Raw genomic sequence first — 26,246 nt, forward strand, 5'->3', positions numbered from 1 at the left:
CCCGACGGTCCCTATAAATGGCGCCTCACTGTTCCCAGGGCTCAACTTCCGATTCCGGTGAGGAGCGAGCGAGCGCGAGCGCGAGAAAACCTGGCCGTCTTGTAATGGCAATAGCGGCGTCTGCCTTTGTTTACGGGCAGCTTCTTTCTCGGACAGGTGAGCGCGGGCTGCGGTCTCTTAAAACCCAACGTTTATTCGTTTCCCGGATTGGTTACCTTCTGGTGTTTTTCTGTAAATGTGGCTCGGCTGTTTTGTTCTGCATTTTCTGCCTGCATTATAAATTATCCTTTGTGTTCTCTTTGCTGCTGGTTTTAAATCGAAAATCCTTTTCCTCTCCTGCATCGAGCTCTTGTTTATTCTGGCATTTTTCTTCAGACAAGCCTTCCTTTTCCCCCCGACCCCATTCTCCATACTCCCGAATTACGTTGGGCTTCATTCTCTGGCCGGTCATATAATTAAGAATGCTTCGGTTTGTAATTCACCTCAACCAGGTGAGGAAGGGTAGTTCAAGTCATAGGTAATATGTGTGTGTTTTGCCTTCTTTATTGTGTTTTGGCTGCTAAGGGCAATTATGAGTTGCATATGTGAGTTCCCCATAATGCAAGTAATTCCTGTATTTATGGCCTTTAAGAAGTAAAGCATGTTAGTCAGGTTTTGAATCGCCAAAGTTCAAATGTTTCTTCCATTTCCCCCCTAAATTTCAATGAGGCCTGAGTGATTGTATCCTCTGTATTATGTTTGCATGTTTCATTTATATTATAAAAATATGTCCAGAAAACTTGAAGCTTTCTATTTTTGAAAATTAAATTCTGATTCAAACCAAACTAGCATAAAAATGGTAACACTGATATTGCTAATAGTGCCTTTTACTCTTTTTAGTCTTTATTTTACTAATTTGATGGTATAAAATAGAATACTTTAAATATTCAACTTTTGTTCATTTGTTTTGAGTGCTTTGGTAGTTTATAACTTAAATTGCTTCATAGCTGTTTTTTTTAGCATTGCCAAGTTTTATTTCTTAGGATGTAAGTATATGATAAAACAAATGTTAATCTCCATCCCAACTGAATAGTCTGTGATGGCTACATTCTTGTTACATGTTTTTGAAGTCTAGTAGTTAAAGTGACAAGTTTGGTAAATTACACTTATTTTACTCTTTAGTGGTTACTCAAGAGCCACTCAAGGTTATATTTACTTCTTAGGTATGAATAATATTAAGCAGCATCCCACATTTAATAAAGAGTAACATCTGAGTTACTAGGAGACGGGTGGCTCAGTAGCTAAGATGCTGAGTTTGTTGATCAGAAAACAGTTTGAATCCCTAGTGCCGCATAATAGAGTGAGCTCCTGTCACTTGTCCCAGCTTCTGCCAACCTAGCAGTTCGAAAGCATGTAAAAATGCATGTAGAAAAATAAGAACCACCTTTGGGGGAAAGATAACAGTGTTTGTGCACCTTTGGCATTTAGCCATGCTGGCCACATGACATGTCTTCCAACAGCACTGGCTCTTCAGCTTTGAAACGGAGATGAGCACTGTCCCCTAGAATCGGGAACAACTGACACATATGTGTGAGCGGAACCTTTACCTTTAACATCTGATTGCTCCAATGGCAGTCAAAATTGAGATCCTACTATTTCCTTACTTTTTCAAGTTGGTAATATTTGAACAACACACACACACACACACACACACACACACACAAGCATTCCAAGAAAGTAAAGTTATTTGTCATTACATGCTTTGAAAGAGCTATTTCAATTAGTATATGTGCATTTTTTGTCTATCAGAAAAGTATTGGATCAGTTGGTGCAAACTTAAGCCTGAGGACTTTAATCATCAATTTTTACTGGTATTTTCCTGCAGATAACTGCTATTGTTCATTCAGTATTCATAAATGGGTAATTTTTATTCCAAGATTCTATTATGTGTGTTATATAATTATTTCTAAAAAGCCAAAAATATTTTTAAAAGATCTTTTCCAAAAGGAGGAAAGTCTTGTTACAGTCTTATTCACCTGGGTTCAAATAGCATTCCTAGCTAAAGCAATTAAAGGCCTAATAGCTGGGTGCACACCATATGGTGAAATTTGGTTTGGTTTGTCCTTCAAAGTGACAAAAATTTAGTCTGTTTGTTACTGTGGTTCAATGCCAAATTAAAAAGAGGTTAATTTAGTTCAGATTTATGAACCAACCATTTCAAACAATGGCTATATACCTGAAATGTCTAGAGCAGTGGGTCTCAACCTGCTAATGCCATGACCCTTTAATACAATTCCTCATGTGGTGGTGACCCCCAACCATAAAATTTTATGTTTTCCGTATTTTTTTGAAAATATGTGTTTTCCAATGGTCTTAGGCGACCCCTGTGAAAGTGTTGTTTGACCCCCAAAGGGGTCCTGACCCACAGGTTGAGAACTGCTGGTCTAGAGATCTTCAAGAAGTTCTTCCTGTTTATGTTGGAGGTCACCCACTTAATTGCCTATTTCCTGTTTATAGCATCTTACAACATCCTTCCCCCCAAAAAATTACTTTGATTTTTTATTTTGTATATAAAAGCAATTGTTATGAAATAGAAGGAAAAAAATGCATTTAAAAAGGCATAAACTTAATCTTGACCATATGGAATATTGCTACTCAGTCTATCCAGTATGTTTTCAGGAATTCAATTCATATAGAAGAATGAGCACACATTTTAGGATTTAAGATCTGGTGCAGCATATTTTCATAATATTTGGCTATGTTCCAGTATGCCACCTTACTGACAACTATGCTGATTGTCTGCCTAGTACCTCATTAGGCCTGCCTTTATATCTGAAGCTCTTTATAATTCTCATAAGCCAGAGGTTTAACTGATTAAGTCTGCCTAATTAAGTAAGATTATTTACTGTTAGACTCTTGCCTCTCAGACCCCAAAAGGGTTGCAAAGATCTTTTTGTATGAATTGTATCTAAGGAGGAGTATGATGATTCCAGTAGAATTTTTACTCTTCCTTAAAAAGTGTAAACTATTCTTACTAATTCTAGAATTGGAACATCTTCGTCCTATCTGAGTGACTTTTTGTCCCTGTTTCTCTTTCAGCATTTCTGTTGAGGTCTACAGTTCGAAGTCTGAGTGCACAAAACACTTCACCAGTTCACGGGTAAGATCAGTACATTGCAGAATGTTTTCTTTTCTGCTTTGGTATTCTGATTTAGTTTTATTAGATTTAAATAACAAATTTAACCATTTAGCCTCAATGTTGTGTGAAAGACAGTATGCTGTTAATTAACATTTTACCCAAGGGAAAATATTATTCAAATCATATTCATTTGAAATTGTCTTTGTGTTACTGCTAAATTGAATTATATGAATATGTTTCATGAATCCTTTCTTCTTTTTCATCCATTATTGGGACATTATTGAGCCATAATATGAGGACCCAGATTGTTAGGGGCAATATGCTGACTCTGAAAACTACTTAGGGCTGTAAAGCACTATGAAGTGGTTTATAAGTCCAAGCGCTATTGCTATTTAGGGGCACTTAGAGCACTGTATGGGTGCCTAGTTCTTTTTTCTCTTCCTCCTCATCCTCCTCTCATGATTTTGGGGGACTTTTTACACCTTTTATACTGTCGGGGCTTTGGGAAATAGCAATTTTTCTGTTGCAAATAATGGTACAGTTATTTACTTATGATCGTTAGTCACTTTAGAGTCTCATTGTACAAAATGGCCTACAATTAATCAATATAAGCTATTGTAACAGAAGAAAAGAGGGATTCCAGCATGCAAGAAAGCCCATAATGATATCCCCTTTTTACATAATGCAGGCCATGTTGTCTTTCTTGCAGTATTATAAGACAAACCCCAATGCTAGGTAATTCTGCAAGACCTGAATTTACATACTGATGCTATAAGACACTTGAAGCAAGTCAACAGTTACATAGTATTTTAAATGTTTCCAAACATGTATTAAAAAGTCTTTATGTCCTACTTATTCCTAAGAAGCATTCACTTTTTGCATTCATTTTCTGGTTTTCTCTTTCCTGGCTTCTTTTATAAAGGTAGCAGTCAAATAAGTCATTGAGATTATCACCTCAGCAAAATGATCACTTTGCTGCACATGCATTTCTTTGCTTGAGTGTATAAACAAAATTGACAAAATGTTTAATTTTAGATGGTCCAACCATCTTAAGGTAACTGCCAACTTTGGAATAAGCTAGAAAATTACAACAACTTTAAGTTATGGTTTAATATTCTTAGATTGCACCCAAAATTGATAACCAGTTTTTCAATTCAGACAGAATTAATTGAACAACTGGTTTGCTCAGTTGTTTGAGCAGAGGTAAATATAATATCTGCAACCAGAAGCCTTGCTTTGACTTAGTATACTGCAATAAATTGTCTGAATTTCTTCATTATCTCATAATAGTTTTAACTGATTATTGGCTGAAAAAAACAGAATGAATTGTATGTACTGGCTTCTGAGCCTAATCATGTTTTTTTCCTACTTTAATGCAGTTCTAAAGTATAACATTTCAACACAAGAGTTTGAACTTGCTCCCAGCTTTGCAGTACGTGGCATTAAAGAGATCACTTTAATGGTTGTAGTGCTCTAAAAATTCTCCCATTGTATAAAGATACTCCAGAATATTCATAATCAGCACTGTAGAACTGAGTTGGAAGCTAAGCATTAACCTGCAGTTGCAGATAAGGGAGAAAACAGATATTCTGTGCAACTTGTTGCAGTCCTTGCTGCATACCATGAAGTCAGCCAGTGTGAAGCTTGATGGAACCAAGAGCAGAAAAAGCAAAAAACAGAGTCCTCTCAACCCAGCAACACCTTCTAGTGGCCCAGGCAAAATGGCTACAGGAGCTACTTCTAAAATCAAGAGTTTCTCCTTGCCATCCATTTCTTCCATAGCCACTGTAGAAGCTGCCTCTATTGGCTCTTCTCCTAAAGCTGGCCCCAGTTTTCTGGATGCAGTTGTTCCCTTGAGTGTTAGCAGAGGCATGGATCAGGAAGAGATTCAGAAGGAACGCTATGGAGAGAGGACCCCCCTGCAAATTCCTAACCAAAGTAGAATGTCAGCTTCAGCTGCAGAAGCAGTATCAAAAATAGAGCCAATCAATCTCGATGAAGGTGTAGAAGTAATAGATCTCACCGGTGACACTTCAGTGGTTGATCTTACACATAACTATTCCATTGTACTTGCGGAAGAGACTAGACAACAGCAAAACCAAAAATTAAGAAGCCGCCCACTATTTAACAGCTGTATAGTATGTAATGATAATGACAATGAATGTAGTGAAAGTGAGGAGTTGGCTGCCAGTAAATTGCCTAGAGAATTAGAAAAGGAGAAAATTGGAAGTCCAAAATTTTCAGGCACTGTGAGTTGTCCAATTTGCATGGATGGCTATGCAGAAATTATCCACAGCGGACGACTTATAATGTCAACAAAATGTGGCCACATCTTTTGCAGTCAGTGCCTCCAAAATTCTCTTAAAAGTACAAACTCTTGCCCTTCTTGTAGGAAAAAACTCAATCACAAACGATATCATCCAGTATATATATGAATATATGGATGAATTTGGTAATCTAACTTTCTCATTTGGCTGCTTTGTGTTTTGTTTATTTTATGTAAACTTAATTGTGTAAGGAGCATTATAGCTCAGTTTACTCGGGGACCATGGACCCCCATCTACTGAAACCTATGTTTAAAAAAACCTGTACAAGTAGTGAAGAGAACTTATTTTTTGTTTAATTGTAAGCCAGTTATAAAAATATTGATGCAATCAGGCAGAAGCTGATGAAAAATGTAGGGCACTGTTACAAGCATCTTATTAGAATTAAATTAATAAAATTGAATGCAGTTCACTACTTTTTCATGAATTCTCCTGCTTGAAATTACACAACTCTGTGAAAAATAAATGTTACTTGTGTTTAAGAGAGGAAAGTGCACTTTTTTGATATTTGTTTTCAAAACAGATGTTGGCTTAGTAATAAAGCTTTAAACAACCTTCAGATATTTGTTTTATAAGCATATAAATATAAATCCTTCTGTATTTATAGGCAATTAATTTTAATTTATGTAAATAAAGTTTTTGATGGTTTATTAAAAATTCATTTAATTGTCATGTTTTAATCATTTTTCAGATGTTAACTATTTCCTTAGAATTGCTTACTGGCTTTTTTCTTGAATTGTAGCTGAAAAATACAAAGTGGTCCTTGACAGAGAAGTAGATGGTTTCTTATCACTTAGGTTTATTGTTAACTAAATTCTTAATTAGGGTTTCCTAAAACCAGTACCAAAAAGCAGGTTATGGACAGACCGATAACATTTGTTCTGAACCTTCACAGACAACTGTGCCCTTAAAAAAGCAGAACAAAGGTTTCTGGTGACAGTAGGGAAGATGATGACATTAAACCAGATTACTTTTCATGCTGCTGCAGAGGGTAGCGTAAGTGATCTTTGGAAAAAGATACTGCTGTGTTAAGGAGTTCCTGACATGCTATGTGAGCATCTTGATGTGATACAGAACTCCTTTTTCTCTTTGACAGTAAATAAATAGCATGAACTTGAATGGAAGATATCTAACAAACTGGATGAAATGTTTTGGGCCCAGCAGGTGGCAGCACATTTTGAACATCCTTGAAAAAGCTACAGATAGATGTTAGTATTTGGGATATCTGATCACAGGGAGATAATTTGGGTGGTAAACTAGATTAGGAAGCTGAAAGGTCAATTTGGAAGAAAGCTGTGACAAAATGCTTCTTTGCTATTGCCACAATGTGCCCATCTGGTCCCCAGGGTTGAATTGAATGAATGTCTTTATGCCTGCCTTCTCTCCAGGAGGCAGAGAACATGCTCGTGTTTGCATGACACTCCTGGGGCTCTATAATGTCCCTGTCTAGCCCTATAAATAGCTTTATATTCCTCGCCTCCCATCATAAAGTCAAGGGAAGAATAATGTTCTCCTGCCTGTTAGCTTCTCTCTATATTCACCCTTGTCTTCTGGCTGCTAAAGCGCAAAGATGTGATTACATCACTATCTCAGGTATTTGGTAGGAAACAATTGTCTTAGCATTAATAGCAATATTAATAGAAATACATTGAGAGTTAAGGTAGCCGTTTTGTTATATAATTGCTATTAAAATCAGCTGTGCAATTTGGACTCATATAATACCATAACTTCATGCTCTTTAGGCATGCAAAGTCAATATATTAAAACACAAGCATTCTAGTCTGTCCCCAACATGTTGGTTTTCTTTTATTTTATAATACTTGAGGCATTCCTATTTTACATAAATATTCATCTCAATACACCATCTCTAGTTTTCATTCTGTGGTTTATTTCTGGTGTGTGTGGCATTTAACCTAGTATTTTACTTCTTAAAATCTTATAATTATCCACATGAGCCTTAAAAATAAGATTTGGTTCTCATGTGCTCAATATTTTCTGAGGTATTTTCAATATTTTTCAAAAGCCTACACATTCTCACTGATATGAATGATATGCTTGTAAAGCATAGCAATGAAGCACTGCAAACGTACTTTTTTATTCAGCCAGTACAAAAATTACTTTTGGTATACTATCTTTTCAAGAAGAGTATCTTAGATACATAGCAGGATTTCATATGCTAGATTTATTTCTGTTTCTGTGTTCATTGGGATCTTTGGTCTCCAGAGTGCACTACTGATACATATGTGAAGATATGGTGTGGACAATTCTGGAGGCTCCTGGGGTGGCAGAAGTGACACTACTGTTATATGAGCTGCACTGATTGCCAGTTTGCTTCCAGATCCAATTCAAGGTGTTGGTCATTACCTTTAAAACGCTTTATGGCAGGGTTCCAGAGTATCTGAGGAACTGCCTCACTGTGTTGAGATTAACCTGCCTCATTTGTTCCATTACAAAGAGCTACTTCTGATCCTGTCAGCCAAAGAATTTCGGCTGGCAGAATCCAGGAGGAGAAGAACCTTTTCTGCTGTGGCCCCCTCACTCTACAATATTCTCCTATTCAGAGATCAGATTGGCCCCCACACTCCTGGCCTTTTGTCTCTGCTGCCGCTACATTGTTGATGAGATAGAGAAGATTCTCTCCCCCCAGGCTGCTCATCATCTTGGTTTCTAATTTTAATTTTTAACTTTTTATTCTATTTTAATTCCCCCTCCCCACTTTTTAAATTCTATTATATCGTAAGCTGGCCACAGTCATTGTATTGTTGAAATGGGCAGCATATAAATTCAATAAATAATAAGATACATTTGTGGATATCTCTGTTACAAAGAGGCCTTTCATGTTTTTCAAAGTTTGCAATGAACAGTATATGGAATTCTAGTTTACCACATTAACCAATTTGCCTGAGTTTGCTTCTCAGACTGGAGTATAAATCAACTATTCTGGTGGGACTCATACAATGCCTGAAGCCATAAATTAGCTGACCACATTTTAACTTAGCTGCTGCATGAACCCAGACAATCTGAAGTGAAGTCTGTCCATTTTTAAGAACCAAACACATCCAGTAGCTTTCTTAACAATAATAAGGAAGTGGTTTACCACTGCTGACTTTGAGACAGTGACAAAGAATGCAGCTATGCACATTGTACATATCCTAAGCCGCCATTGTCTGTGAACTCTCACCTCATTCAGAGAACAGCATGAAGTGAATTGGAGTTTTGCTACCACTTTATTCAGGACTTTAGTAAAGCCAAATCTCAAATTACTGTACACAAAAAACTGTAATCACATTCTTGCACATAGAAATATAGCTTTCCTCCCAATTTCTACCTAATGTGTGTGTGGGAGGGGCACAAAATCTTAACTCTTAAGAGCAGCTGTATTTTTCATTGTGCACTATATGCATTTGGTTCCTGCCAGAGCAGGGCTTCTGTCCAAACTCTGAATCTATTAGGCTCTTGGGGGCCTTTTCCAAATGCCTAGCTAAAGTTTTCCATCCTTGGCAGAAAAATAATTGGTGTGGAAATTGCCATTTCCATTGCTGATCCCTGTCCTGCCTCTATTGCACATCACTGCCCCCACCTGATTTCCCTCCAGATTAAGGAGCATTGTAGACTAACACATTGTCTCCATCTTGAAGCTGCCTTTGGACCGTTTTGGGAATAAGGGATAAGTAGCACTTTAATAAGAGTTCAGCTAAGGCTGGTTTAATTCTACCTCATGGTTGGAAATGAGTTGAAACCAATATCATAGAGAAATAACGAGGGGAAAAATGTTGCTGGGGAGCATGTACTATAAAAAAAAGGTGTGAATAACACAGGTAGTAGTGAGTTAACCAAAGAGCACTGGTTTGCATTGCATTGCTAGTTTTGTTAGGAACCAGAGCGAGACTTATTTCAAAATTATTCATTTCAAATGATAAATGCAAAAAACAAAAAGATATGCTGTGTGTTTTTCTAATGAAGGTTAGAATTTAGATTTGCTCCCTTTGGGAAAAGACATAGTTTGCATTTATCATACATGAGCACAGTGTTGATCTTTGGGATTCTCCATGCTTTATTACAGTAAATGGCACTGAGCATTTGAACATCTGCTGCCGTCATTGGAATAAAAAGTATGAGCTTATTAGCAAAGCCGGCTGAGAGAAGACTTTACTAGCAGATCTAGGCCAGTAATTCTAATTAAGTATAGAACACTGGGATCCAGCAGGTAGTTCATTCAGCCACCCAAGATTCAAGGGCCAGAACCCATCACTACCTCAGTCTCCTCCATTCTGACAGTAATTTAACTCATAATAATAGATCAGTGACTGGAAATTGGTTCATTGAAGCACACAAGATGAAATACAGGTAATGATATGATTTCTAAAATTCAGAAAACTGACAGGGAACAGGGCTTGAGTTATTAACCAAACTCATCTGTGCTAATCTAAACAAAATTGGGATCTTGCACAAAAAACCCCAAAAGAAAAGTGCAAATCAGAAATAAAAGGATATTAAATTCTAGTGCTAGTCGTCACTTATAAAGCCCTACATGGCATCGGACCTGGGTACCTGAGAGACCGCCTCCTGCCAATTACCTCCCATAGACCGATCAGATCGCACAGACTACGCCTCCTCCAGATTCCATCTGCCAGCCAATGTTGGGTGGCGACTTCCTGGGGGAGAGCCTTCTCTGTTGCAGCTCTAGCCCTCTGGAACGAGCTCCCCGTGGAGATCCGGACCCTTATTACTCTCCCGGCCTTCCGCAAAGCCACTAAGATCTGGCTGCTCCGGCAGGTTGGGGGGCTGTTAAAATAGCCAGCCCCACGGGAACTATGAATGTTGTGCATTTTAAATTGTTGTTTGTCTATTTGTCTATTTTTCTCCTTCCCTTGTTCATTGTAAGCCGCCCGGAGTCCTTTGGGAGTGGGCGGCATACAAGACCAATAAAATACAAATACAAAATAAAATAATACAAACTCTTTGAGTGGGAGATCCATTCACCTCTAAGCCCCCCAATATTTAGAAGAAATTCCTGACCAGATTTAATACTAAGAGTTGTTATGACATGGAGTACATGAAACCATTCAAGTGCAAAGATTTAATTTGGAATTATATTTTTGGTTCAAATTTTACTTTTGAAAGACCTTTAAATGTAAAGGGGATGAGAAGGCATACATAAATGGAACTGGAATTGGGCTTTTTTGTCCAAAAATGAACTGTTTCCTTGAAACTAATCAAATAAACCATCCCCATATTTTTTTTTCTGCCAGCTATCTTTGAAACCCACAAATAGATTTCTAACCATTGCTTTCCCATATCTCTTTGTCTCTTCCCTCAAAATTCTTGTCACTTTTTATCAAAATCCCATAGAAGTCCTAGTGAAGCAGCTCCATTTAATTCCTTGTAATTCAAAATAAAAACAATAATAATCTACATCACTATTTTGTTTTATTCTATAGCTTTTTAAATGTTTGAGTCATCCAATTCTATTTGTCAATCCAATATTTCCCTTTCTTTCTTGTAAATTGTAATTTTAAAATCCAACTTAATCTCTGTTTCAATTTTATTCAATGAAGCTTGTTTCTCTTCAATACCATCTTTTGATTTCATTGCAGAGTTAAACAGCTTGAGAACCAAGCCTTAAATGTTTCCTTTAAAGTAGCCATCTGGTGCCCTCTAATGTCCAAACTTTCAAGGACTTGTTAATAAGTTTGTAATGCAAGCAAAATAAATAATTCTCATGAGAGAGGGTCTTTTTAATTAACTTCAAAATCTTTTTTAATTCAAATTCATCTGAATCCTTAATCCATTTACAAAAAACTTTTTATACTCAAACTGTAATAACCCTTTTGCTGTGTATTGCCAAAAAGGAAAATTCTTAAAACTGTATACATATATTTTCCTTTTTTCTAAATAGATTGAAGAGAAACACCCAGTAAGTGCCAAACCTGCAGTTCTGAAGGGTTTTTTTTTTAACTTTAACAAATAATTGGGGGGGGGGTGCGCTCCAAAGTAATTAAACAGATGCTTTGGTTGAACTTTGAGACCCCCTAAGAGGCTAGCATAGAGTAATGGTTCAGAGCACAATGGAATTGCAGGACTCCCAACTGTTTGCAAGACCAATAAACATCAGTTTCTGCTCACCAAAAACAGCTATCTGGAGTATGCATGGGATGGGAATAGAAAAGAATAGAATAGAATAGAATACTGTATATACTCGAGTATAAGCCTAGTTTTTCAGCCCACTTTTTGGGCTGAAAAAAGCCGCCTCGGCTTATACTCGAGTCAGTGAAAAATTTGCCCGAAATGGAGGAGAAAAAGGGGCGGGGCCATGCCGCTGGGTGACACTCGTGAATGGCCCAGTGCCCCTGTGAGTTTCCCCTCCCTCTGTGTCAGTTTGCCACGCAGCGCGCACCGCACCATCCCCCCTCCTCACGTTCTAATGTAATGCAGGGCTGTCTTACGATTCCCCTTCCTCCCCCTCCTGCCGCTCTGCAACAATGTCCCACCTCCTCCTTGTTATGGCAAGCAGCCACATAGCGATGTCCCACCTCCTCTGGTACAGTGATCCAATGATAGGAATCACTGTGCCGTGTGTCATAGGAGGCGGGACATCGCTCCCGCGGCTGCACGGGACATCATCATCACAGCGGGACATCAGCATCATGAGGTGAGTGAAGTATTTCATTGAATACACCGCTAGTTTACTGTTTTTCTTTGAAATAAATATTCAAAAACATTATTGGTATCTATTTTTATTTTTGAAATTTACCGGTAGCTGCTGCATTTCCCACCCTAGGCTTATACTCGAGTCAATAACTTTTCCAGTTTTTTGTGGTAAAATTAGGTGCCTCAGCTTATATTCGGGTCGGCCTATACTCGAGTATATACGGTAGAATAGAATTCTTTATTGGCAAAGTGTGATTGGACACACAAAGAATTTGTCTTTGGTGCAGATGCTTTCAGTGTACATAAAGAAAAATAAAATAGAATACATTCATCAAGAATCATAAGATACAACACTTAGTGATAGTCATAGGTTACTAATAAGCAATCAAATTATACTAGGAAACAAACAAAACAATATAAATTGTAAAAATACAAGCAAATGGTTATAGTCATAAGTGGGAAGAGATAGGTACTAGGAAGGAAGAGAAGAAGAATAGTAATATAGTCTTAGTAGGTAATATGACAGTTTTGTGGGAATTAGTTGTTTAGCAGAGTGATGGCATTTGTGGAAAAACTGTCCTTGTGTCTAGTTGTTCTGATGTGCAATCCCCTACAGCATCATTTTGAAGGTAGAAGTTGAAACAATTTGTGTCCAGGATGTGAAGGGTCTGTAGATATTTTCGTAGCCCTCTTTTTGACTCGTGCAGTATACAGGTCTTCTAAAAAGCTACCCATCTAGAGAGAATTTTTGGCAGTCTGGATCCAGTATCAAGCTGCTTTTCAGCCATAATATCTCAGTTTGTCATTCCTCACTGGAAGCAACTTCAAAATACAGGTAGTCTTCAACTTACCATTTTGAGTCCAAAATTTATGTTGCTAAATGAGATGTTTGTTAAGTGAATTTTGTCCCATTTTGTGACCTTTCTTGCCATAGTTGTTAATTGAATCACTGCAACTGTTAAGTTAGTGACACGGTTATTAAGTGAATTTGGTTTCCCCATTGATTTTGCTTGTCAGAAGGTCGCAAAAGGTGATCACATGACCCTGGGATACTGCAACCGTCATAAATATGAGTCAGTTACCAAGCATATGAATTTTGATCACATGACTATGGGGGTGCAGCAACAGTTGTAAGTGTGAAAAATATTATGAGTAACTTTTTAGTGTAACAGAACGGTCACTAAATGAACTGTTGTAAGTCGAGGACTTACCTGTATTAGCTTTTCTCCCATGGGCATAGAGAAAGAAATTGAATCAGTTAGCTTCCCATCCAATTTACCAGTTTCTTTCTCAAGCCATAGAGAAAAATCTTCAGCCATTGCTTCCTTGAGCTGCAAACAAATTTTCAAAAGCCTCCTTTATGTTGTCCCAAAAAGGAATTTATCAATCCTTCCATTCCCCATCATTCAGTCAGAACTGAAGAATTCTTGGATAAGAAGCGAAACATTTTCAAGAAATAAACCAAGAAAATCCAGTTGCCATTTGGAAAAGCACCTTCGGAACAACCATGATCAGGATGACTAAATATCTCCATAGGTGCTTCTTTATGCTGGTTGGGACTTTTTGAATGCCTGATTGCTATGTTAAAGGGAAGGCTAGCAATCAGTAGAGCAATCATCACCATCTCCCTGCCTGCCTGCCTGCCTGCCTGCCTGCCTGCCTGCCTGCCTGCCAGCCAGCCAGCCAGCCAGCCAGCCAGCCAGCCAGCCAGCCAGCCAGCCAGCCAGCCAGCCAGCCAGCCACAGAATAGTGCCACCCTAAGGTAGCTGAACCTTTGGTTAGCTGACATTTTACAGGACAGCATGCAAAATACACAGGGATTTGAATGAATGGATATATATTTGTAGCCCGTGATTTGGCAATCACTCTTTTTTTCTTCCTCCAATTTTATATACTAGAAAATGGAAGGAGAAATCAAAAGATATGATAAAGAAATATTGAAAATATGTTCAGAAGGCTTTTTTCATTATTGAAATCCTGTTGATCATCCATGGACAAAAAACATAGTTTCATCTACTGTGGTTAGGTGAATTAGCCACTGATGGGTGGACTTATTCAAAGATAAGCTATAATTCACAGTTAGGTTTATGCCAGGTACCCAAACTTCCCCTGTGTGATGCTGATTTTAATGGAAAGCTTTTAAAAACGAGTGTATACGCAACAGATTGGCTGCACAGTATCTGATAAACATGTCAGTACATGCTCCAAATGACCTCCCCAACTGCTGGAAGTAGTCTAATTATATTTTAAATCTGCTCAATACATTGCTTGTTTTGAATTACTTTTCCATCAAGCCTCATTATGCCTGAAGGATGAAGAAAGCCCACTGCAGCCCATAGTAACTTGTCACCCTTTCCCCAAGCCTGCACCCCTCCTCTAGACTCTCAAATCCTTTTAAGTGAGGTTTCCGCATTCTTTGAAACGGAGATATTCTGCTTGAAAAAGTGTTGAGTTGTCCAGCACAAAGTAGAAGGCCTTCTACAGTATAACTGGAGATTGATTTCCCTGCTAGTGCAAAAACCTGTTGCATTTCGGAGTCCATTAGGTTAGGTAATTTATTCTTCTCTTTCTACTTCTCCTGTAATTCATGTTTTATGATTCATGTTTCTGTATGTGAAGCTTGTTCTAACGCAAACTTTAAGATAAGGCATTAGCTGGGAGAGGTGTGAAAAATTCTTGCCTAGAGGACTACACATTTTTTTTTAAGAAATGGGACTTGAAAGATGCAATCAAACATCCAGGAATTGACTGTAATATTTATAATAGCAGATTCTTGTTATTTCACAGGCTGCTTCCAAAAACATCCTTGACATCACCTCCATGGCCTGAAATCAAGCTACCAGATCCTGCAGAAGAGGCAGAACATCACAGAGGTAAATAATCTAGACCTTCTCAAAAAACATAAGGTGTGCCACTTCTGTATGTTTCATTTGATATTGTCACTGCCTCCCATTTTTTTCTGCTTTTGATTTAATAAAGACATGGAATCATTAACACAGAATAACAGAACAAGAAACACAAGCAACTCTAGCGTTAGTGAAGTTTTCAAATCAGGGATTTGATACAGTACAGAAAATAGCTAGATTTGTCTTCTAGCTATTGTCGTGGTGTACTCTCTTAGCCAATCAATCACTATTAGGAAACTGTTACGTAGTCAATAGTGTTCCATGCACCTTCGGCATTTAGTTATGCCAGCCACATGACCATGGAAACATCTTCGGATAGCGTTGGCTCTTCAGCTTTGAAATGAAGATGAGCTCTGCCCCCTAGAGTCAGGAACAACTAGCACATATGCACAAGTGGTACCTTTACCTTTACCTATGTAGTCAATGTTGCCCCTTTAGAGATTCAACCTTATCTCCTATGTTTCATAAACCCAAAGAGAAAGCCCTCACTTTGATTGGTGCTGTGTCTCATTCAAGGACAGGTGAATGAAACTCTTATCTTTTTCTAGAGACTTGAACAGTGGCCATGTAATCTCTGGAAATGGTAGGCTTTGAATTTGGGGATCAAAACACCATGCTACACCTTTGTGCTCTTGAATTTATGTATATTTCTCAGGGCAATGCCAAGAAATAGTGCAGCTTTTGTGAGAAGATGCTCACAAGTCAAGGTGCCTATGGCCCTTCCTGGCTTTAGACCCAAAGCAGTATGCATTTCCTCTTATCTTAAATTTTGCTTTAGAATCATTTTTTTAAGTATAAGAAAACAGTACTTTGGATATATAATAGGGCTATTCATCCAAGGCAATTATTCCCCAACACTCATCTCAATACAATATTATTTGTGTAGAGAGCCATGGTGGCCTATAATTTAAAATGTTCTCAACTAGGAATGGGAAGAACCAGGTTTTACATCTTCAACCATAAAAGGGACCGATTACTTCCTCTTTGCCTAAACCAGGGGTCCCCAAACTTGGTAACTTTAAGACTTGTGGACTTCAACTGCTAGAATTCTTCAGTCAGCAAAGCTGGCTGGGAGAATTCTGGGAGTTGAAGTCTACAAGTCTTAAAGTTCCCACGTTTGAAGACCCCTGGCCTAAACTATCCCAAGTCTTGTGTGGCCGGAGGGGGGGAAGGGGTTAGGGTCATAATCAGATGAGGGAATAGCCTAGGTACCATCTTGAGCTCCTGAACAAAATGTGGGATATTAATGTAATAAATAAACTTAATTAGTCAATAATTAAGTTTAACTCACCAATTTTCTTCCAGAGCTTGTACAGAATGTGAATGAGTTAATTGCCACTGGGCAATATGGAAGACTGTTTGCAGTTGTTCACTTTGCCAGCAGACAGTGGAAAATAACCAGTGAAGACTTGATTTTAATTGAAAACCACTTACCTGCTGAATGTGGAGACAGAATCAGAATGGAAAAGGTAGGCTTCATGTTAGCAATCATTTTTTTCTCCCTGTGTTAATCCGAAAGATTACTTTCCTATAATCAGCATAACACACACGTCTGCCTCCGCTTCACCATATCATTAGTTACCTGTTAGCATCTCCCGCAAGAGCGCATGTCCTGTGACAGGAGAGTAAATACTGTATTAGAAGCAAGGAGACAGAGCTAAAAACATTAAACAATGACTTCTGGGAGCTATTTGTGAGAACATAAACATGTTTTTTCTGCTGATGGCTAGAGAGAAAAAGATGATCAGGAACCCTTTTAAGATTCAAATGGCATTCCAAGAAGAAAAAGAATTAAGTGGTAAATGATGAGCTGTGGAAGAAAGGTTGCTGATAGACCTGTGGGTGTTGTTCAAAGGCAAGATAGGAGTGGAGAAGTATTAATAGCCATCTTATCTGTTTCCACTAATCCAGGCTTTTATCTAAGTTTCCACTTCTTTATACTCAAGTTAAATAATGCATAAGGTGTACCTCAGTTTCCCCAAGGTTAGAATTTCTGTGCCTCTTACTCTATTATTCCAATTTGCTTCTCTTACTTTGTCCTTTTCTTACTAGTGCAAATTCCTTTAGCTCCTGCCTAAACTCTCAATCAGCCAGTGCAGTGTTGTGTGCCCTTTGGTATAAGATTCTTGCCTATGCCCCTTGTAGTGCTACAGATCCCTATTGGCAACAATTAGATCCTCTGTTAAGATCTCTTTTAGATCCTTCTTTTTTTGTGACTGCCATGCTATCACCAACTCCATCAATGTTTTCAAGGTTTTGGAGCCTCTAACTCTTCCCCCTTTACCCATACATGTAGTCCTCGGGGACTGGCAATTTGGTCATTAAGTGAAGCAGTCACTAAGTGAAATCATGATTGTACTTTTGATCTTGCTTCACCTTTCCTTTGCTTTACAGACCTGGGGAGGCTTTAAATGTGAGGATTGTTGGGAAAATCATCTTTTCCTCACTGTCATGATTGAACAGTTGTTAAATGAGGCAGTTGCTAAAGAGGACCATCTGTACTACTTGCCACACAGTTTTCAGCCCCATCCACTTTGCCTCTTTAAGGTGACTCACAATGTCAGACCCTGTGAGTTTGTCATGTTGCCTCTGTGCCTTGTCCCAGGTCATCACATGGTTGAGACCTCAGTTTTAGTGGCTTTCTCCAGGAATGTAAATAATTTCAAATCATGCTACCCAGGTTTCAGCATCTTCCAATCAACACACCCAACACACAAAACAGGCTGTAACAGCTCTTATCATTGTTGGGTGTCAAACTTGCTGCATCATGTTGCCGTTACATGATGTTTCACAACGTTTTTCCCATTTTTGGAGCTGGAGTGGGTGTGGCTGATGCATGATGCATCCAGCCCGCAAGCTGCCAGTTGGACGCCCCTGTAGTAGACAAAGTATTGTCTTCAGTCTGAGAACTTTCTCAACACTATGGCACCTTCTAAAAAGTGAACATCTGACTTCATTCACACAACTAATTCTGACTTCCTCCATTAAATTGTTGGGGTTGGAGGAAAAAATACTTTGAATAACTTACTTCTCTTTTTTAGCTTATGTGGTCATTTCACTTTTTCAATTGATGTCTGCATGTCCCCTTGGCACTATAAAATATACTTACTTTGTTTTGGGTTGAACCTGCTGCCCTCTGAGTACTTTGGAAAACCCCTCACATCAACCCCAGCCATGTTTTGTAGGAGCTACAATCTCAGTTACTATTTGCCTAATTCAAACCAAACTAATCACTATCATCCTTTAGACAGGGCTTCAATGCATGAGATCTTTCTAAAGTGATTTATTCTGCTCCTACCCAGACATGTTTTAATTATGCATTACCATATACATCTGCTCTGATTTGTAAACATAATTCTGATGCATAGTTCAATGCCCAACTAATCCACTTAACAATAAAACAGCCTGGATAATTGAAGATTCATATAAAATAATACAAGATGCCACTGTGATGAACTGTGCTGTCTTGTATTCTGATTAAATATTACAATTTGGAATAATTTAGCAATGGAAAGAACTTTTCCTCTGTTCTGCTCCTTTAATTTTCATTATCCCTAGATATTTATGCATCATTTAACCCAGTAACATAACAGGTGTGAAATAGAAAGAAATCTTGTGAGAAACTATCATGGGAGCATGAAGTTTTGCTGGCTGGTTAGTGAAATGAACAAAAAGGTTGCACCAACATTTCACAATTTGTCATTCTTCCGGTATGTTGGGATTATAATTCCCAGAATTCTCAGACAACATGGCAAAATACATGATTTTCTTCCTAGTATTTTCCTGCAAGTGCGAGGTCTGCTTTTTTTTCAAATCAACCAAGTATTGATCCATTAATTACAAGAAGAAATGACCAGCCAGCTTATCTCCCAAGCCTGACATAATGGGCTGAGAGAGAGTAACTGGCCCAAAGTCACCTAGTCAATTCTTGTGTCTAAGGTGGGACTAGAAATTACCATCTTCTTACGGTATTTTTAGCCTTGTGCCTTAACCACTAGACCAGTGATGGCAAATCTTTTTGGCACTGAGTGCCGAAAAGGGAGTGCATGTGCGCTTATTTGGGCCGCAACTTGGAAGAGGAGCTGCCCAAGGGGCATGCACGTGCCAGAAAATGAATTTCTAGTTTCCAGGACGCCCATGCATGGCAGCCAGCTAGTCTTCCGGTTATTGGCATGCATGCGCACACAATGATCAGCTGGCTGAAGCGCATGCTCACAGAAGAGAACAGAAGACCAGCTCTTCCTGTTTCTGGCACTGCTGCATACATGAAGGTCAGCTGATCATTGCGCACACATGTGTGCCAGAAATTTGAAAGTGGAACAGGTGATGGCGTGCATGCCAGGCAACATGGCTCCGTGTGCCACTTCAGGCACACGTGCCATAGGTTCGTCATCACAGCACTAGACCATGATATTCATGGTCCCATCAGGAAGCTCTCTGTCTAATTTCCTTCAGATTGATTCTGAGGTGTCAGAACCCCAGGAACAAATAAGTATCCGCCTTCTTCTTTCTTTTCAAAATGTGTGGTTGTCACTACAGCACTGAAAGAAGTCATGTCATGCATGAAAACAGTGAAGTTTGCTATCACTCATTGTCTTCTCTTGGATGTTCCAGAGATGTGGGGGAAATAACACAATTTTTGTCCTCAACAGTATTTATTTGGCAATCCCCTATTTCATTCTGGTCATTCAACTACCAGAGTGAGAAAACCAAAGTGCAGATTTAAGGGTGCATCTTCCATGATTGCCTTGGTAACGTTCTGACATATTTTGTAATATGATGATTAACATGCATTATTTACTTCTGTTCCAGGTACTGTTGGTGGGGGCTGATAACTTCACACTGCTGGGAAAGCCTCTCCTGGGGTAAGGCATGCTTTGGGGTCATTCAGTCATGTTGAATCTTTTCAGAATCATGTGCACTGGGCTGAAAAGGAGTTTGAAAGGCTTTAGAAAGGATTTTACCAAGCACTCAAAAGCAGCTGAGGAAAGATGTGTGCAGAAATGAGGGGAATTGCCTTAGTAACTCCATTGTATTTAAACCATCTTTAAAAAAGCAAGTTGAAATAGTAGAGGGTTGCAGTTAGAATCCAAGAGGAAAAGAAAAGAAGGAACTTAAGTATTCAAGTATCTGGGGGCTTCTTATCAAAACAAACTGTCTATAAAAAGCTACGAATTCTCTTTACCAGGGAGAATCAAATCCCATGTTTCCTATTTTTCTGTTCCTTTCAAACTCTGAGGTAAAACACTGAGTTAAAAGAACTATTGAAAGCAAAATCCATTATGGACTGATATATGCACATCATTTCAGTTTTGTGGGCAGGAAACAAAAAAAATCTTCATTTTAGAATTTTGCTTTAAAAAGCTCATTAAAAATGTGGTGTCTGTTGACTTAGTATACTGAACATAATCTAATTCATCGTCTTTCCTTGTTCTGAAACATGCCTTCATGACCAGCAATCATCCACTTTCTTTTAATTTCCTGGAGAAATGAGTTCCCTTCTAAAATCATAAATGTATATTTCAAAATGTTGTTGTAGTCTGCTGTTTCCTTTGATATTATTTCTATATATGCTTTGTTTTATTGTTTGTTTTGTAAGCTACCTTGAAAAAGTTCTTTGAGAAAATAGATATGCAGTAAATAAATAGTAATTGTTTTAGAAATGGTTCTATTGCCATTGCTTACTTTTTCAAAGGAAATATCTATTTATTAGGAAGTAAGCAGGGTTTTTTAATATCTCAATTTGTTATAAAGAAAGGACCTAGTCCGTGTGGAGGCCACTATTATAGAGAAGACTGAGTCTTGGCCAAGAGTTAATGTGAAGTTCCGTCGAAGGAAGAGTTATGAGACGAGAAAAAGTAAGATGAAAAATATACATTATTTTTTTAATCTAAACCCCTACTAAGCCAAATAATTGCTGTAATGATGGAAGAAACTATATATAAAATGGGGGGAAATGAATTTGAGTTTCAAGAACTACAACACAAATATCTCCATTTCTCTCTTTTTTGCCATTTTTAAAAGAAAAAATGTTTTTATTTGGGTCTATGATATTGTAGCAACATTGCAGATATAGCTTGCTGTTGCCTCCTTTCAGCTTTTTTTTCATTGATTTATTTTGATTTATTGTATTTATTGAGAAAATGTATATGGCTGCCCCATTCACAGTAACTCCAGAAAGCTTACAGAATTGGAATAAACTCTCAATTCCCATTGAGCCCATCAGATCACTTGATGGGCTCCATAACACCTGGGGTCCCCAGGCATGCTGGTAAACCCATGTCTTCAGGGCCTTTCAAAAGAGTATCAAAGTGGGGACCAATCTTATCTCTGCAGGGATGATGTTCCACTGGGGAGGGGGGAAGCTACCACCAAGAAGGCTCTTAATGGAAGGAACCCATAACATATCCTGCCTCCCCACTCTTGTGAGTTAGGCAGATGTACCTGTGAAAGATAGTCCTTCAGACAACTTCCTAGTAGTCTCCTATTCAAAAATTAAGTTTAGCCCTACATAGATATAAAGAAATCAGCCAATGTTGCATAGTTGCTGTTAGCTTGTTGGACTTTTAGCATAATACCCTTTAACTGTACCTGATTTAGAGTTCACTGAATTTTAAAATTTTTAAAGCAAGGCAGTTCCTTTCCGATAGCTCCAAATCTTGCATGTGATTCCATACATGTTAACAAGATAAAATAATGTATTTTAACAAATACATTTAACAATGTATTCTTCCAAAGTGATGGTTTATTTCTCAGTGCCACAAACAAGCAACCTTTAAGATGTATATTCTGTGATCAGTCATGGAATTATTTAGCTCTTTTTGACAAATTATTAAGTAATTCACTTGTAAAGCCAAGTCCTGAGTTTAATTCCACCCCCCTTTGTTTTTTTCTTCAGTTGTCATTCAGCCGCAAACTGTTCTCCGGATAAATTCCATTGAAATTGCTCCTGTTCTGTCATGATGGATTGTAATATCTCGGGAACATTAAGGAAATAGAAAATGTTCGTGTTGCATATGGTTATTCTCAGTAAACATTTTTTTAAAAAAATATTATTATAATCATTATTGTTGCCATCACTAAATATCTTCACTGCTTGTGTACTTCTTATTTTTACATTAAAATATTATAAACAAAACAAAATTTAAAAACTACAATTAAGGCAATATACGGGTGTAATCAGTATTATATACTATTTAATAAAAACTCAATGAATCTGTTATAAAAATTATCAAATGTATTAATACAATTAAGATCATCCAATTAAAATGTTTGTATTTTAAGGTTTCAAACCTATAAGAAAATACTAGCACCAAATTTCCAGGGAGTATTTTTAACAGCTGAGGTTCCATAGCCAGAAAGATTCTCTCTTATTTTGCACTAAGTCTAAGTTTGCACATAAACTAAGGAGTCTACGACAATTCGCCATGGCCAATTCACTGTGGAACAACTCACTGTGGGACAATTCAACACTGTATGAATAATTTAATTTAGTTACTTTAATATTTGAAACATGTTTTTGTTGAAATTATAGTATTTCTGGCCTGACTTTATTTTATTATTATTGGCCACTGTTCCATTGAAATTAATTTAACTTTTGTATTTGTTGATTTGTCTTGTGACAAGTCCGCCGTGGTGAGTTTTCCATGGCAAGTTGGCCACTGTGAGGACACCATTAGGGAGAGAATAGATTACGAAAATCGTGCTGGTAAAGCTTGTTAATTTTTCACTTAAACAAGTCCCATGGATTTTTTTAATGGATCAGCCTATGTCCATGGATTTTTTTCTTTTAAAATATTTATATTCATTGATTTTATATAACTAATAAAGCAATTCATAGGGTTTTTAAAAAAATATGTGAGCCTGCTGACTTAGATTTTAGGTTTGGTTCATACTAAATGCTCATACCTATTGCTCAAAAACTACAGCATGAAGAGATGGTTGGTTTATCAATGGACCATCGCTAATTTAAATTACAGGCAAATTTTTCATATTCTCTTATTATGCAGGTTTCTCATTGAAGCTGGTTTGCACATTATGTTGCCAATCAAAGGTACAGAAACAGCTGTCACTGGAGCCTTTTAGATGCTAACACTGCTGTAAGAGATGCTATAGAAATTGAATAAACAAACAAACAAAATAAACTTCCTCAGAGACATATAAAGAGTTATACATATGCAGAGAGAATCATAACTCTAGAACTCTGAAAAATATCTGTGAATCTGTTTCAGTCTTAGAATAACTGGACAATAGTAGAATTGGATTTGCACCTTCTGCTTTTGTAAATCTCTGAAATGAGTATTACAATGTAGCAAACACTGTTTTGACAAACATTTGAGGCTTGACACCACAATGATAAATATGCTCTATTCATACTTTTTGTTCCCACAACAGTTTTGAGGATATCTTTAAAAGACTTGGTTTATTTTTAATTTATTTTTCTAGGATATCATGGGTCCATACTAACTGCAAACAAAAAATGCATTTCAATAATCTGGGTTCTGATAGCCTGCAAATGTCATTGAGTTGCAGGTGGAGTGTGAGTTGCAATCCTGATTAACAACAATGGAAAAATACTGCAACAATTTATCCTCACGGCATATACTAGCTGGATCAATAATTAATGCTTATTTATAAGACAGAAAAAGTTTTTAACTTTGAGGCATGGCCAGGGGTAGCTTTTTAAAAAGGGCAGTTCATTCCTAATCTCATAATATTGGTGATAATTGATATGAATATTAATATTTAGGCAGTATTTCATATGAGCAGTGTGGTGGCCTAGTACTGGAGATACCTCCCACTCAGAAGGTTGAGAGTTCAGTCCTAGGTGGCAGCAGATGTTTCTCTCCTAGGGTGCAAAGAAAGACTATCTGCTGTGAACTCTGCATGGCGTCAGGAAGGGCATCCAGTCAGTAAAAGCTCAGCTCTATCCATTTGCCCCAAATCTATCCCAAATTAAGAGATTCCAAGGTTGTATAAAGATATTTTTGTGCAGTGTTCATACTATTTCACTCATTTTAACTATATTAATAAAAATAATCACAAAAATCAATATCCTTACATTACCAGTAGAAGGCTCAGACTACATTAAAGAGTTGCACACTTATTAGGAAACATGTTTAAATCACTACAACTGACTTCTGTGTAAGGCTATTTAGTTCACAAATTAATACAAAAGGAGGAGGGCTTCCTGAACTACTAGTGAGGCTTTTAATGCCAGCCCTCTTTATCTATCAGCTTATTTTTCTCCATGTCCCATTTTTAGCAATAGCACTTAGATATATACTGCCTTACAGTGTTTACAGCCCTCTCTAAGCAGTTTACAGAGTCTGCCTATTGTCCCCAACAATCTGGGTCCTCATTTTACCCACCTCAGAATGATGGAAGGCTGAATCAACCTTGAGCCTGGTGAGATTCAATCTGCCAAATTGCAGGCAGCTGGCAGGCAGCTGGCAGTCAGCACAAGTAGCCTGCAGTACTGCATTCTAACCACTGGGCCACCATGGCTCTTTACTACACTTCCCTAAACTTACTAAATTGTACTACCAAGCACATGAGATAAAACAGCATCAAGATGACTATATTTACATGGCACCCCAAATGAACTTCTCATTAGGTCCACATCGTAAGAACCCGGGCTGTGGACCAAACAAAGATTACCATGGAATAATGTAGTTGTAGTTGAAATCAAGATTCATAAAAGGTAAGTAAAAGGGTTCCTCAGATTGATTGTTTACATTAATCCTTACTTTATCTGGACTAAAATGGAAAGGTCAGTCAGAAAGTTAATCTTGCTTTCTGGTTCTAGACACAAAGATATGCAGCTGTAGAGTGGAACTGTTTGACCCATACATCTCTGCTGCTTGTTGTATTTTTCCCAGCAAGTATGTAGTTGGAAAACAAATGAGATATAATTTAACAACGGGACAGAATCATGACTTCTGGTAACTTATCTTTACCTATGGTCCTTTATAAAAATTCAGTCACTCCAGGATTTTTCTGTGTTCTTTACAATTTAACAGAAAAAAATGAACAGGAAATATTGACTAGCACAAAGGTTTTTGCAATAATATAAAAGTGGAGGATTATTAAATCCCAAGTCAGTCAAAATTTCATATGTTGTCTGGGTTACATTCAGTGGCTGAGTCCTTTCATCATAATTAATTCTTAGTTTCTCATGCATAGGTGTCCATAAGAAGCCACAATGAGTGAAATGGTATAATTCACATCATTTCATCAATCATATGATGCTAGGATAGCCCCTCCCCTCTTCTCTATGGATGCCATTATATTGTGTAAACACAGATGTTTTTTTATTAAGATTTCTGAGCATACACAGTACTTGTTTCATTGGTCTGTTATTCGGAAGTGCACTTGTTCCTACTCAGCAGCAAAACTTTATAATCTTTGGATTTGTATTAGAGCAGGAGTGTTCAACTCAAAGCTCGTGATCTGGATCCGGCCTGTGGGATGCTTAGTCTGGCCCGTGGAACCTACCTGGAAACAACAAAGGAGCAGCCCGCACAGTCCTCTCAAGCTCCATTTTTACTGACAGAGGTTGCAGAAGGCCATCGCAGCCAAAAACCGAGCATGTCCACCCCAGCCCCCTGAGGTCAAACAAACAACCCTGATGCAGCCCTCAATGAAATCGAGTTTGACACCCCAGTATTAAAGGATGCAGAAAGATGACACTAGAGAGAGATCCACAAATCACCTTCCATACTATCTACACCATTCTGCATTTGAATTTCAAGTTATGTGTTGAGGAAAGCAATGAAAAGGAAATCTGGCAGACTGCAAGACTGATGAAAATTCAGGGACTCCCTTTGGATTTTTCTAAGAATTTGCCAAAGTCATCAATATTTGACTCAGTTGGATCAGGATGTATTTTGTATTTAATTTCTGCTCGAAGTTGAGTGTACATTTTTAGACAAATAATGGTTTCCATTCAATTTTTATTGAATGTTCTTTTGTGTTAGATTCTTTTGCTTTTGCTATCAAAAATCTGCAAGCAATGAATGTAAGCAAGGGTTAATTAAAAGTTATTCTGCCTCAGAGACTTTTAAGAAAAAAATATCTGGTTGCTCAGGAGCTTAAGATAATCATAGCTCAAATTAAGGAGAACTGCTTTCTAAGAATAATTATAAGATTTATGGGCAACCTACAGTCCACAATAATGGATAATAGCATTAATAAGGTATTTAATTATCCGTTCTTTCTGTGTATCATTAAATTATGTGGTGGCAG

At 37.7% G+C, this 26,246-nt stretch overlaps 2 protein-coding genes across 4 annotated transcripts; both read left to right on the forward strand.

Moving 5' to 3' along the window:
- Positions 1-2: 2 nt before the first annotated feature.
- MRPL21 (mitochondrial ribosomal protein L21) lies at positions 3-25,569 on the forward strand. 3 transcript variants are annotated; one of them, XM_032220800.1, is made up of 8 exons: positions 3-156; positions 3,079-3,139; positions 14,881-14,966; positions 16,305-16,468; positions 19,812-19,864; positions 20,754-20,857; positions 21,898-22,002; positions 25,422-25,569. In XM_032220800.1, the coding sequence occupies exons 1-7, from the start codon at positions 18-20 to the stop codon at positions 21,960-21,962; spliced, it is 672 nt and encodes a 223-aa protein (XP_032076691.1). In that variant the 5' UTR covers positions 3-17; the 3' UTR covers positions 21,963-22,002; positions 25,422-25,569. The 3 variants fall into 3 exon arrangements, with proteins under 3 accessions (XP_032076691.1, XP_032076701.1, XP_032076681.1); XM_032220810.1 differs by lacking the exon at positions 25,422-25,569 and adding an exon at positions 23,009-23,554; XM_032220790.1 differs by lacking the exon at positions 25,422-25,569 and having other exon boundaries at positions 21,898-22,096.
- On the forward strand, positions 3,444-7,935 carry LOC116511037 (E3 ubiquitin-protein ligase RNF4-like). Its single transcript, XM_032220779.1, has one exon. The coding sequence runs from the start codon at positions 4,741-4,743 to the stop codon at positions 5,551-5,553; it is 813 nt and encodes a 270-aa protein (XP_032076670.1). The 5' UTR covers positions 3,444-4,740; the 3' UTR covers positions 5,554-7,935.
- Positions 25,570-26,246: the final 677 nt, after the last annotated feature.

The sequence above is a fragment of the Thamnophis elegans genome, chromosome 1 (genome assembly GCF_009769535.1).
Source record: "Thamnophis elegans isolate rThaEle1 chromosome 1, rThaEle1.pri, whole genome shotgun sequence".
In the NCBI taxonomy this organism is placed as follows: Eukaryota; Metazoa; Chordata; class Lepidosauria; order Squamata; family Colubridae; genus Thamnophis; species Thamnophis elegans.

What these genes read in the sequence shown, in the direction of transcription:
- MRPL21 (XM_032220800.1), top strand. Translation starts at nt 18, where the DNA reads ATGGCGCCTCACTGTTCCCAGGGCTCAACTTCCGATTCCGGTGAGGAG. An exon ending in AACACTTCACCAGTTCACGG is followed by an intron (nt 3,140 to 14,880) that starts GTAAGATCAGTA and finishes GTTATTTCACAG; the next exon opens with GCTGCTTCCAAAAACATCCT. An exon ending in AGAGGCAGAACATCACAGAG is followed by an intron (nt 14,967 to 16,304) that starts GTAAATAATCTA and finishes ATTTTCTTCCAG; the next exon opens with AGCTTGTACAGAATGTGAAT.
- LOC116511037 (XM_032220779.1), top strand. Translation starts at nt 4,741, where the DNA reads ATGAAGTCAGCCAGTGTGAAGCTTGATGGAACCAAGAGCAGAAAAAGC.